We start from the raw sequence: 14,251 nt of genomic DNA, 5'->3' as shown, positions 1-14,251 counted from the left end.
TATCTGCTGTTATTCATCCACCACACTAAAATATATTCTCCTGGAATAACATACTTTTCTGCATCTAACTTCCAAATATACAGACACTGTTAAATCAAAACAGCTACATTATGGTGAGGGAAGACACCAATGAATATGTGCTGAGGGATGTTTTGTATGGTGTGAATGTGTTGCTCTGATTGGTTGATAAATAAAAAGCTAATTGGTCAGTAGCCAAGATAGGAAGTATAGGCAGGATAAAAGACAAGGAGAATTCTGGGAAGTGGAAGGCTGAGTTAGGAGATGTCAGCCTGCCGTCCAGGGAGCAGCATGTAACAGCACACAGGTAAAGCTACAAAACACATGGCAACATATAGATTAACAGAAATGGGCTGAGTTTAAATGTAAGAGTTAGTCAGTGGTAGGCCTGAGCTAATGGCCAAGCAGTTTTAATTAATATAAGCTTCTGAGAGGTTATTTTATAAGTGGCTGCACGGGTCCATTTGGCTGGGCAGGACCAGAGAAAACTTCAGCTACAAATATGAAGAAGTTATATATACACATTTTAAAAGCTATATTATGAGGCCTTCAAACCACCATGCTTTAAAAAGTTGAATGTCTAAGTTTCCCGAGATACTGGCCTTGGTAACAGAAATGGGAGGTAGGGCAAACAGCATGGATCATTCATTCCCTAGGAGTATCTTTGCAAACAGGCGATGAGCTCTACCTGGCACAGGTGTCCTTGCCTCAGAAAGGCAGAAGGCTTGCAGAGCCCCAGGCCCATCCAGTCCATCTCTACTGCTGCCAAACTCCGTTGCTGGCCCATGCAGATTCCCATGACCACGTAACCAGGAACAAACGCTAACTTTACATGTTTGCCAATGGTCTTTTTTGTTTTGTTTTAAATCTCATTTATTTTTAAGTGGGTGGCTTACAAGAAAGTCTTGAGTAGCCCAGGGTGACCTTGAAATTCCAAGCCTCCCGCCATCCCTTTCGTAATACTGGGATCCCAGATGTGCGCCACTGTGCTTGGCTTCCCCAGAGCTGGAGGTAGAGCCTAGGAATCAGGTATGCTAGCCATCATTCGTTTATCTTAGGCTGGCTTAGACCCTCTCTACACCTCAGGCGGGTTCCAAGCTCGTCTAGAGGTAGAGGCTCCTGGGCTTAAATTTAGTAAGAGTAAAGATGTGTGCGGGGGAACACATCAGTGAAGACAAACAGGAAGGAAAAAAAAACCCACCAACGATTCCACGTAACATTGATACCTGCTTTGCTAAATGTACTAAATAAAATTATTCAGTTTAAAAAAAAAAGCCATTAATGTAAATAGAATATTTAGGAAAGAGGGCAGGGCACCCCTCACATTCCAAAACAAGTAAGGTTTTAGTTCCACATTTTTGCAAATCTCTTTAGTGTTTAGTTTATTAAAAGACAACTAGAGCCTCACATCTGCTTCTAATTAAATCTATCTCAACATACTGTTTTGGTTGTAGTACATGAGAAAAATATGGCCTCAGAGCGTTGTCAACCCAACGAGACAAGCTTTAGACACCCTTTATGGGTGCTCTCTGGTACTACAACAAAACTTGACAAAAAGACCAATTCTCTTTAAAACTAACTTTCTAAGTTAGTGAACATAACAATGGGCTGTGATGTATATTTTAATACATTTATTCCTCACTGTCTCCACCTCTCTGTCCAACCCCCCCCCTCCCCGAAGGTCCTCTCCCTCCCCTAAGACCTCGTCTGCTTGATGTCATAGATACAGTCAACTCCAGATTCCACAGAAGAGAAAGTGTTCTATGTGTCCTTCCTGCAGAGAAAGCATTACCCCCTCTGCCTTTAGCCTGGGCAAATAGTTCTGGAGGCTATGTTGCATTGTGGAATCTAAAATGTCATTGAACTTTCATATTCTGCTACCTTAAAATCAACTGTTACTTCTAGAAGGATTTTCTTCCTCGTCCATGATTTTGTAATAAATCATGTCATTGGAAAAATACTGGGTGAGCTATGTGGATCTTCCAAATGTTGACTCATTTCACTATGCAAAAAAAAAAAATCCACTAATTGCACAGCTATGAGTTGGAAACTCACGGGAGTAGAAAAGCTTTCTCAACTAAATTTTCAATTAATTAAAATTTCTAATTAAAGCTTTAATTTTATTGGTCGGCAGTTATTTTCCTTAAAATGACAAGCTTATCTTGCATATTTGTGGGAAAGCCTGTCTGCCAAATATTTATGTCTGAAGAGCCACAGTTTATCAGTATCCAATAATAAGGATGTAAAAAAAAAAAAAAAAAAAAAGCAGCCTTCACTTCAACTTACAACCACAGAAGTGTGTTTTATTTTCATACATACATGGATGCGCGCACACGTATACATGCGCGATTCACTGGTGCACTTACAATTAAGATGGATGACCGTGTGCATTTGTTTTTGTAGTTCTCGGGACCCAACCATGGGTCTCACTGACTCTAGCCACGTGAGCTGAATTACTAGCTCAGCTGAAAATGCCATTTCAAGGTCATTATTAGATAAAATTTTATCTTTTAATAGTAAAAGTGTAAAGAACATAGTTTTAACTAGCAAATGCCAGTGTCACTGTCCTTGAATATAAAGGCCAATAAACTGAGCATGGTGGCATTCACTTTTAATCCCAGCACACGGGAGGCAGAGGCAGGTGGGTCTGTCTCTGTGAGTTCAAGGCCAGCCTGGTCTACAGAGTGAGTTTCAAGACAACAAAGGCTATAGAGAGAAATCCTGTCTTGAAAAGCTAATAAACGAATGAATGGATGAATAATGAATGAATGAATGAATGAGCCAGAATTGTGTCGGCCACTGTACAGTGAGGAAGGGAAACCATTCTCATGAGGATATTTGGGGCTTAGGGATACAGCCCATGGTGCCAGCAGGAGTGAAGGACAGGGAGGGCTGAGGCCGGGAGGAAACAGCGTAGACTTCATGACTACCTGGGAACGGGTCAGAGACCACCTAAGGGTGGAGGGCCACACTGAGAACCGCTGTACTGAACAGGCAGCACCTGCTATTTATCTGGGGACCACGAGGGTGGGAGGCAAGAAGAAACAGGAATTTGCAACAGTGGTTAGCAACAGAGACCCGATAGGCAATTGAGGAAAGACACTTGGACCTCAAGAGTGGAGGCACAGACTTGGAAGGTCAAGGCCAGCCCGAGTTACAGGAGACCCTGCCACAAACGTAATTAAATAAAGGCTACCTGCGTCTCCTGGATGACTCCTGTATACTTAATGCTTACATAAATACTTACATCAATTGAGTTTACAAAGCACAGGTGGGAGAATTATCTGGGTGACAAACAAATTCTATGGTTTTTTAAAAGATGGGCTAGAGTTACTGAGATTTTAGTGCCGATTTTAAGCATTGCAATTAGGAAAAAGAAAGGTATTCGGCAATAAGACGTAGCCCAGGATGTGGGTGTGGACTTCTGTCCACGAGAGCTACTGAAACCCTGACTCCTGCGATTGAGTTCACTCTGATGATGAAACAGATACTAAAGTAGGCGTAATCTCTTGGGGGTTGAAGGTAGAATGATCAGGAATTCAAGGTCAGCTGTGTAACAACTTAATTTCTATTTTAAATATACTGAGTTAGACACAGTATCACCAAAACTGACCGCCTCATGCTATTTTAATGTTATCATTAAATTATTAAAATCATAAACATCAACCTAAGGTGCACGTGGGTTTGAAGACAAGAGCAGGATGGAGGTAGACAGTCAATGTTGTGCTGGACTGGATCTGAAATGTCCTCCCCGGAGGCCATTTTACAGGCTTACTGTACCGAGTGGAAACTTTTAGCGTGACCAAATGAGGTCTCCTGGTCACGGGGAGCACGCCCTTTCTTTCTTTCTTTGCCTCTTGGTGATAAACTGAGTGTTTTGCTTGGCCACATGCTCGAGCCATGAAGAGCATGGGCCGTAGGCAATGGGCCTGAACCAATCACAGACTCAAAATCATGAGCCAAAATAAACCTCTTCCCTTTCTAAGTCAACTTCCCTCAGGTATTTCACCACAGCGAGAGAAAGCGATCAACACTCAGTTAGAGATGGCTCCTCTTTTAGAAGGATGTTGTTGTGGGCTGGTCTGGCTCTCCTTGCCTTCTGGGACCTCGGTAGCGGGCGTCTCTAGAGTATCAAGTGTGTGGCCTCTTGGGAATACACCTCCTTTGTGGTGTCGATCACTGTCATGTTCCCAAGTCCGCAATGGCCTATGCTGTGTTACTGCTCTGAAGAGAGCATCACAGAGCGGCATGATGATCACCGGGAGCTACCGACAGGGAGGATTTCCGCCCCAACCCGCAACTTACTTCACAGTTCCAAACTTGCACAAAATCTCTTCAGATGTAAAGCTTGGACAGTATGAAGTGGGACTCTCCAGGGGTGTGGCATCTCTAGGGGTGTGGCAGGCAGATAAAGAAGGGTCTGGTTCTTCTAAGGGTTGTGCCCTGCCGTTAATGTAATTACATGCATGCTTTGGAGGCGGGAAGGGCAAAGGGGAGTTACAAGGAACAGGGCAAAGGTTGTTGTTGAATTCCTTGGGTCACTGATGATTCCCAAATACAACTGCACATATACTCACCCAAGGTGTGTGGTGGTATTGTGTTCCCCAAAATATTGTGTACCCTAATAAACTTATGTGGGGTCAGAGAACAGAAAAGCCACTAGATACTTAGGATAGGCAGTGGTAGCACACGCCTTTAATCCTAGCATTCCAGAGGCAGAAATCCATCTGTTCAAGGATACAGCCAAGCATGGTGACTCATGCCTTTAATCCCAGAAAGCGAGCCTTTAATCCCAGGGAGTGGTGGTAGAAAGCAGAAAGATATATAAGGCGTGAGGACCAGAAACTAGAAGCATTTGGCTGGTTAAGCTTTTAGGTTTCAAGCAGCAGTTCAGCTGAGAGCCATTGGGATGAGGCTACAGAAGCTTCCAGTCTGAGGAAACAAGACCAGCTGAGAAGTTGGCCAGGTGAGGTTAGCTGTGGCTTGTTCTGGTTCTCTGATCTTCCAGCATTCACCCCAATACCTGGCCAGGATTTGTTTTTATTAATAAGACTCTCTAAGATTCATGCTACAAAGGTGTGTCTAAAAATTCAGAGGTAAGGCCAGGGAGACAGCTTGGTCAGTAAAGCACTTAGCTCATGGGCAAAGGACCTGGGTTCAATTTCTAGGGTCTACACAAAAAAGTCAGGCTTTGGTGGACCATGCTGTAATCCATGGGTAAGTAGAGTCAGGATTGGAAAGCTGTAGGTCCCATTGAAAGACATGCGTGCGCGTGCAAAGGGGCACCACCTGAGGTTAACATCTGGCCTCCACATGCACTTACGTGTGCACATGCACTATCCTCACATCTGTACACACAGGTCAGAGCTAAATCCTAGTTCAGATGCCACAGAATCAAAGCCGCCTCGGGTTGAAACTCGGGAAGCTGGTTTACTGCAGAGTTCTGGAGTCCACAGACAATCTGCTCAAAACTGAACTTAGGGTCAGGGACACAGCTCGGCTGGCAGAGGATTCAATGCCCAACACTCCAAGAAACTTGGCCATGGTGGTGAATACCAGTTACCTCAGCGCCTGGGAGGCGGAGGTCAAGGTCATCTTCAGGCATTTACTGGGTTTTAAGGCCAACCTGTCGTTGTATTTAAAAAAAAAAAAAATGGACAAGGAGATCTGTTTACTCTAAGCAGAGGCCCTAAGTAGGTGTTGACTGCCTCTGCCTTTAGGTACAATAGAATGTGAAATATAAGGTATGCTGCACACAGTCTAAACTCAAAAGCATTTATTCAGTTAAAATCCACGTGCACAAAGATAAACACGACTTAAGTATACTTAAGTATGTGCACTTCAGTGTACCCCAAAAAGATTATATCCTGGCGCGGAGGCTGCTAAATGGCTCAGCAGTTAGAGCGCTTGCTCTTCCAGAACCTGAGTTCGGTTCCCGGCACTCACAACAAGCGGCTCACAAACCACCTTAGCTCAAGGGGATCTGATACCCTCCGCTGGCTTCCACAGCCATGTGCACATACGTGGCACACAAACAGACACGCATTTAAAGACGGCCCATTTTTATAGATCTTCACTCTGGGGCTCCTCCCCACATTTGCTGGCAAAAAGCAATTATGATCGCATTTAAAAACATAAAAGCAAATCCACGACATGTTCCAACATTCCAGGTACCCTTCTCATTGATCGATGTGGAGCGTACAAAGGCAGACAATTACAGGAGCCCTAACTGTGAGGAGCAAAAGGCACATTTTTATGCACACATACCAATGTGATTACATATGGCTGGGCCTGGTGGTGGGACAGGACCACAGTACCAGATACGCAGGAGGCAGAGGCAATCCTTTCAAGTTCAAGGGCATGACGAATTATATGATAAGGGCTATAAGGAATACTAACTTCAAACTAATTTTTTGTTTTGTTTTGTTTTTGTTTTTCAAGACAGGGTTTCTCTGTGTAACTGCTCTAGCTATCCTGGAACACAATCTGTAGACCGGGCTGGTCTCAGACTCACAGAGACCTGCCTGCCTCTACCTCCCGAGTGCTGGGATTAAAGGTGTGCTCACACTAATGGCCTTATTAGTGAAAATATAATTAATCTGAGCACAGAGACACACACCTATAAATAGCACTGAGAGGCAGACAATCAGGAGAATGTCCTCAAGTTCAAAATATACTGAACTATTATACTATTCGGAAGCTTCAGGCTAAGGCTACACAGAGAGACTTTGGTGAGGCAGACATACTACTTTCCTGGAATTGTACCATTTATGTTTTCTCCTAAACCTACAAGGAAGGAAAACTGACTGTAACCACACAATACTGATACCCGTCAACTAACGGGAAAGAACATCAACCCAAACGCTCTATAAAAATAAAACTGGACTACATCTTGCCTTCACCTGCTACCCAACACACATTTATGCCTTCCTAATCCTGACATGGGTGATCTCGTGATACGGCTTTATTAGCTCTTAGAACCTTCATGTGACTAAAACCTAACTGTCTTCTTATAGTTGAGAGGACAGGAGCACAGAAAGATTAAATGCCTTTGTGAGGGTCACTAGACTTGACACAGCTGTCAGAACCAGAACTGACAGATACCTTGCGATGTACAGCCAAGGCCACCACCACCCTCACACTCCACAGACCTGGTTCCTCGCTCTTTCCCCCAGCATGAATGAAGCATGCATGATTAGCCCACATAGCAGTCGGGTGCCATCTAAGTGAAGCGATAGCACCTTTCTCATGTCCTTCACAATGGGGCCAAGATTTCCTAACCACTGCGACTGCCTCCAACTTCTTGGATTGACCGACCGCTCTGTTGGGCAGGGACCACAGCTTCCTTCTTTCCCAGGATGGAGTGCACTGGGCCCCCATTTCAGTTCAACAGGTAGTGATTGAGAACTGAGCGCAAGTAAATGTTTGCTGTGTCATCCAATCAGAGAACACACTTCCTTTAGGGATGACAAAGAACACTTTCCAGGCTCATCTTGTGAGAGCGTTGACAAAAAGCAGCATTCTCGTCCCTCTGGGCTTTTCCCACCTCCCGATTCTCAGCCCACTGCATCTCCACCTGACACGGAGTTAAAGGGATCAACGCTGTACGGTGTAATGGGACCGACCTGTCCACATCCACTCAGGCATTGCTAGTCTGTGATGGGGCTCTCAGAAACCAGTGACAGGGGAGGACATGGAAAATGACAGTTCCCAGAGGGACGCTGACGGATGACAAGGTCAGCTGAGTTACAGTGGAGGGCTGTTTGTCAGGGCCTCTGTCGTAAAACGGAGCTATATAAAGAGAAAGCACGCTAACTTTAATTTTCCCAAGAAAACACTATTATCTGATTTTTCAAAAAATAGCCTTTTGGTTGATTTGGAGGGATAGGGATGCCTTTTTTTTTTCCGGTAAGGGAGGGGGGCTGAAACCCACTATATAGCTTAGGCTGGCCCCAAACTTGTGGCAATTCTCCTGCCTCATCTCACCAGCACCCCCACACTGCCCCGGGCCTGTGCTGGGAATTACAGGTGTGAGGTACCACACCCAGCTTCCAGTCTGTGTTGCCAGGAGCGGCCGCAGCAGTTTTGACTGTCCCTTAGAGTTCTGCTCTATTCGAATGGAAAGGAAATGTGTAGTGTGGCCAGGCAGCCGAGCTCTGCTGACATGCGCTCCTGGAACTTCAGGACCCAGAGGATGGCTAGTGCGCCCCCCTGCAGCTTCCCACCAGCCTTGGTGAGCAGGCTATCTGGTCCCTAGCTACCAGCTCCATGGGTCTGAGTTCTCAGTAGACATGAAAGGCTGGAGCTTGGTTTGTCACTAGGGTGACACTTCCTGTTTGAATGAATCATTTCCAGTGACGCTGAGATCCAAGGCAGGCATATTTCTTTTGCACACAAAAACCAAGGCACTCTAAAAGTATTCTTTGTAAGTGCCCTACGGAAGAAACTTCCAGACACAAAGATGGATGTCAATGTTTCCAGAATTCAGACAGCAAAATTTAAAATTTCAACTTACTCATCCACTTAACTAACTAACTAACTGTGTCACAAAGCACTGGTCTAAATGGTCAAGATGAGTATATGAGATGTCCTTACAACCTTCTGTAATACAACTATTCCATGGAGATGAAGTTCTATTTACATTTCTTCCCTAAATATTCAAGTTACTTAGGATATGAAAAAGTAAAATAATTTTTCCCCCTGTTATGACTTTCTTTTCTGGTTCCATAAAAAGCGTTGTGTTTGGCAGTGGGAGGGGATGAATCCATTATCTACTGTTTCCACGGTCAGTACCAGCTTTCTCAAGTTCACTGGGCTCCAAGTAATTAGCATCCAGGAGGATCTGATTGATTTTGATGTGCACATGGCACAGGCGAGCAGAGCCCACGTGCCTTCTCACGGCACTGAGAAGGGCATCTCCAGGGAAGTACACAAGGGGATCAGAACTGCCTGCTTTGGAAAGATCAAGAACCACGAGACAGAACATTCCAGATGACTGTGCGTAACCTGGACTTCTTTGAGTGCCCTGCCATGTTAATCACGTATGGCTCTGTAATGAAAGGAAAGATTAAAAGTCCATCTCATGCCTCACTTCTGCCACGGACGGAGCTTCAGAAAGAAAATGAAGCCAGCCTTTTCAAGTTATTCACTCAAAGGCAGAAGTCATAGTCTGCACCGTTAAGGGCATAAGCTCGTTCATGTGGGGTACGAATCTTGTTCAACAATTAGCCAGTGTCCTTACATAAATAATTCAAAACAGGAAACCTAAATGTCTCTAAAACTCGACTGATCTCAGAGTGCTAAGCTCTGATTGCTCTGGATCTACAAATTTTCTCTGTGTTCATTACTTTCCTGAAGGTCTCAAAACAGGACGCCTTGCTCCTGCACATCTGCTTCTTTGACTTTTAATATTTTTCTGAAGCCAAAGAACGGATGTCCTTCAGCAGAGTAAAGCGGACGCTGAGAACCAGCTGCTCTTCCCCAGGATGGGGGCAGGGAGGGCCGTAGGGACACACTCGCAGTGGCCGATGGCATGTCAAGGAAACCCAGAAAAGGAAAGTCTATCTGGAAGGCGCAGTTCTGTTCAAGCTGAACCATTTTTTTTTTTTTACAATGGCCAATCAACAGTGTCGTCCTCAAAACTTAGGTAGAAGAACAGGCTGTTTTGTCACCAGAATGGAAACCGAGAACCGCTAGCTTGCCATCCCACAGTGTTATCTCACGAGCAGCTTGCAACCATTCTTTGCCGGGGTTGTGGTTTCCAAAAGGCAAAGCAGATCAACTTACATGGCTCTCTGGCAATGAACTGAGGTACGGTGTTGGGCAAAGGAGCACTGGGGTTGGGAGTCCCTACGAGTTTGTTCTTGGCCATCTTCGTGTTCGCCTTGGCAAATTCTAGTCGTAGTGTCTGCGGGATTTCCGGATCGAAGCGGATGCCCTTTGGGAAGAAGAACAAATGGAAGATGTAAACCAGCATGGTAACAAAATCAGCATACATGTAAACCCCGGCAAGGCTCTCTTGGATTTACACACGACATGGAAAACCCACAGTACAGCGTGGCCAGAAAGCCGGGCAAACTTAGCTCGCGCCGCCGGAATCTTCAGTTACATGGATGTGCAAACATCCCTGTTCTTCCTGGACACTGTCCAGGGCGCCCTTTCAAATGCAGACCAGCAAATTCGTAATACAGCTTAAAAACTTTGACTGGTGGCTGCTACTGGGACCGGAAAATAAGGCTTCAACCCCGAGAAGGACATGCTGGGCAGCAGTGGAGTCTGACACCTGAAATCCTGAGCGGGCTGCACTCTGCATGATACTGTAAACAATCAAATTCTTCAGTGCTTTTAGTGTCCTTACCTATAAATAGAGGGAAAGAACTCTGTCTCCAATTCAGTTTTACAAAGGTAATACAAGTCCCTGCATACTCAGAACCCAGGAATTAGACAGCTGCAGGACTTTAAATGTAACTATTATCATTTAATCCCAGTTATTGCATGAATTCGCTAGGCTTGAAGTGGTGAAACCCTGATTTCTTCTATGGTTGGTTTACAAGGTATGAGGAAACAAAAGACTCCCCATCATTGCCTTGCAGTTGACCTTTCAGAAAAAAATCATGTTTCAGCCCGAGCGAGGTGGCGCTCGCCTTTAATCCCAGCACTCAAGAAGCAAAGGCAGGTAATCTCTGAGGCCAGCCTGGGCTACAGAGTGAGTTCCAGGACAACCAGAGCTCCACAGAGAAACCCTACCCTGAAAAAGCAACAATAAAAAATCATGTTTCACTAAAGCAGATTCCAGGCACTCTAAACTACAAGATTTATGTCAAGTAGATTTCAGGACCTTCTCAGTCAAGTATGTCTCCATTACCAAGCAAAACTAAGAGTCTAATGAAAACCATTCAAGGCCAGGAATTCTAGACACGACCATCTGTGTCAAAAAGGCACCCTGGATTCAGACCTCACATTTGTCTCAGTCCTAAAAATGGAGTATGCCAGGAACACAAGCTTTTCATTTCCGTGGGCCTGATGGTCTCTCACATCCCTTCTTTTCTTTTAATACCTGATCTTTGGAGAACTTCATCTATGAGTACTATATATACATCATCCCCTGAACCACTTTCCACCTTCCTTCACTGTGAGGAGAGTTAGGGCTGTTTCTACAAGAAATTAGTAAGAATCTCTGTAGACAAGAATGAAGGACTCTGAACTTCATTCACAGGTTCAGTTCCAAAGACACAGGGAACAGTGGCTGATGGGAACAGGAATGAGGACTAGGCAGCCTCAGGCAAACAACAGAGTCGCGATCCAGAGATACCCCGGAGGGAGAAGAATTTATTCCTGACTTAGTTATTTTGGGGAAGAAAACCATTAAGGCTAGAACACAGGGAGAGGTAGGGAGGATTGCAGTTGTATCATCTAACCAACAAAAGAGAAAAAGGGAAGTATCAGTTTTGTGAAGTAACAAAACAAAACAAAAACACAAACCAAAGAGAACTTCCGGGTCCTTACTTAGGAAAACCTCTGTATTGTATTACCAGAACATACGCAAGGAAACGAATCTGAAGCTGCGTTTGCCTCCATCCCACCAACCACAACTGAGACATACTCTATCCTATCAGAACTATTATCACCGGTTCACATCAGTAATTTTAGCACTTGGGAGGAAGCTGAGGCTAGAGGATTATTAGCATGAGTTCAAGGATAGCCTGGGCTACAGAGTGAGAGCCTATCTTTAAGGAAAACAAAAACAAAAACACAAAAGAGGCGGGTGACAGTGGTGGCGCACGCCTTTAATCCCAGCACTCGGGAGGCAGAGGCAGGCGGATCTCTGTGAGTTTGAGGCCAGCCTGGGCTACAGAGGGAGTCCCAGGACAGGCACCAAAGCTACACAGAGAAACCCTGTCTCAAAACAAAACAAAACAAAACAAAAACAGTATAGTTACCCTCGCAACAAATTCCCAGATAAGTGTCTTTGCTGAGAGGCAACTGTGTTCCTCTGGAGGCCCACACCAAAGCATGGCAGACATGCAGCAGCAGCAGCAGCAGCAGCAGCAGCAGCAGCAGCAGTACACACTTCAGGGAGTCCTCTCCAACACTAACCTCCGCCAACCTTCTTTGGAAGCATCTTTTTTAATCCCAAGCCTACAACAACCTGAAGGCCTGATAACAGCCTCCTGGGTCCTGTCAACAGTCCGCTGGAGCGTTTAACCTGAGATCACGGGGATGAACCTCTGAATTCTATGCTTTAGCTCACTTACTCACATTCTACAATTCCCCAAGACCATCAACGTGCTCGCCTCTTGCACAACCAACCTGAAACATGCTGGACCGAGGCTCCCTCCTCCCTGCCCTCTTCTCATACCCCTCTCTTGTTTGAGCTAAAATAACATCAACATCATGTTCCAAATCAAAGTTCCAGCATCTTATTAACAAAAACAAAACAAAGCAAAAAAGCTCAGAAGTTAAAATGACCTAATTTGTTTGGCAGCTTATTGGGAGGCCAGAGGCTCAGCATACAAGCCCCATTCCGCCAGCATCTTTAGCAGCAATACCATATTTGGTAATCAATATCCTGCTCCGCTAGGTTTCTATCCATAGGGATTAGCCAAGTCCCAAACATTTTAAATGGTACAGGATGATGCGCTGGGGGAGGGAAAAAAGAAGATAGACTATGCCATGGGGGGGGGGGATACCTTGTGCTTTTAATTAAAGCCTAGTAAGAACCCTCTCTGGCTACAGTAATGTGGTATTAAATGCTGTCAGGGTGAACGCACACCCAAGTGAAGCAGGGACTCAAAATCAGCCTCTGGCCCCCCAGTTAACAATTTATCACAACACTATTATGATGCAAAGAACCTTTCTCTTCAAAGAACAAATGGCAGCGAGGTTACATGGACCAGAAGAAGATACACTCTAGACATCAGTATTAATGTGGGGATAAAGACACTGTTATTCACAAGCCACCCAACCCAGCTGCTACAGGGGCAGGCCAACAGTCTCCAGCAATTCAGACTGGGTATGACCTGGAGGCGGAACAGGGCAGCCTGTGTGAGATGATACAAGGTTACAGACAACTGTGGATCCTTGGTAGTCTACGGCATATCAGAGAACACAAGGGCAGTTTCGTGAAAGGCTAAGTGCCTGGGAGTGGGGGGGGGAAGTATGGTGAGAGATGAAAGAGCAGAGGGAGTGGGCAGAAGCAAAGGCGAGATCACGCAGGGGCTGTGCAGGCAGGGGGGCTCTGCGGTCCACGGGTGACTGAGGTCCTCACACTGGGATGCACTCAGGATCCAGTCCGGGACTTGCTTTGTTTGCGACGCGGGGCCACTGCAGCATTTCTGGTCTGGGACTGGAAACTGACACATCCAACAGACTGTTTTGTAACATTGTTGCTGCCCGTGCAGTGATCACGTGACTCATGGCCATCATGGTCTTTTTACTGTGGCAAGGAAGACACTCTCCAAGGGCATCCACGACAGACCAGGTAGGAAGTAATCAGGGCAGCTGGTCGGGAAGGCAACCCAACTGGTCCTCCTCTAGACTGGGCACTGGGGAACCATTGTCTGGGCACTGTGCCCTTGCTTTTCCGACCATAGCAAATTACTGAAGGTCCGGACAGACGCTCCCCTAAGTGACCGAATAATCTTTCTCTCTCTTGGGACTGAAACCTTGAGACACAAACATGAAGGTGGCCAGAGCAGTCACCTCGCCTCTCATGGAGAGTAGTGTCCATTAGAGGTTCTCACGGCACGCTAATGCCTGGGAGAGTGCTTCAAGTCTGTGTCTACCAGCCAGCCCAAGCTACACAGTGAGGAGTTCCCCAGTTAAGTGGTCTATCAGTCCTCAGCAGTGAGTTTTTGGAATAGCAGAATCATTTACAGAAAGAAAGAAAGGAAAAGAAAAAAAAAAAAAAACAGTAAAGAACGAGGCAGTAGTGATATATACACACCTAAAAGATGGCCATGGGTTATATTAAGCTTTTGTTGTAAGAAAAGAGACACAGACTGGGTTATTTGAATTCTTACATACATTAATTTATAGTTATGATTGATAAATTTATAAAACTCAACACAGTTATTTTCAGAAAAAGAGTCAAGGCTGGTGTGATGCCCATGAATCACGTGATCAGTAAGATGGCTGGCTGCCAATTCTGATATCCTGAGTTGGATCCCAAACACACATGGTGGAGACAGAGTTTTCTCCTCTACTTCCACGAGCTGTCCTCTGACATACTTGC

The 14,251-nt window shown here is 45.3% G+C and overlaps 1 protein-coding gene across 7 annotated transcripts in view; it reads right to left on the bottom strand.

The window, feature by feature from the left end:
* The window catches only part of Rbpms (RNA binding protein, mRNA processing factor), a 161,216-nt gene that overhangs the window by 43,607 nt on the left and 103,358 nt on the right, over positions 1–14,251 (bottom strand). For all 7 annotated transcript variants that reach the window (XR_006064802.2, XR_006064801.2, XR_006064800.2 and 4 more), the window contains exon 5: positions 9,805–9,955. Coding sequence is in view for 3 of the 7 variants with exons in the window: in XM_042262572.2 (XP_042118506.1) it covers positions 9,805–9,955 (151 nt within the window). In the remaining 4 variants the exon portion in view is untranslated. The remainder of the gene's footprint in view (positions 1–9,804; positions 9,956–14,251) is intronic.

Source organism: Peromyscus maniculatus, chromosome 17, assembly GCF_049852395.1.
Source record: "Peromyscus maniculatus bairdii isolate BWxNUB_F1_BW_parent chromosome 17, HU_Pman_BW_mat_3.1, whole genome shotgun sequence".
NCBI lineage: Eukaryota > Metazoa > Chordata > Mammalia > Rodentia > Cricetidae > Peromyscus > Peromyscus maniculatus.
This window is presented reverse-complemented; position numbering and strand designations above follow the sequence as displayed.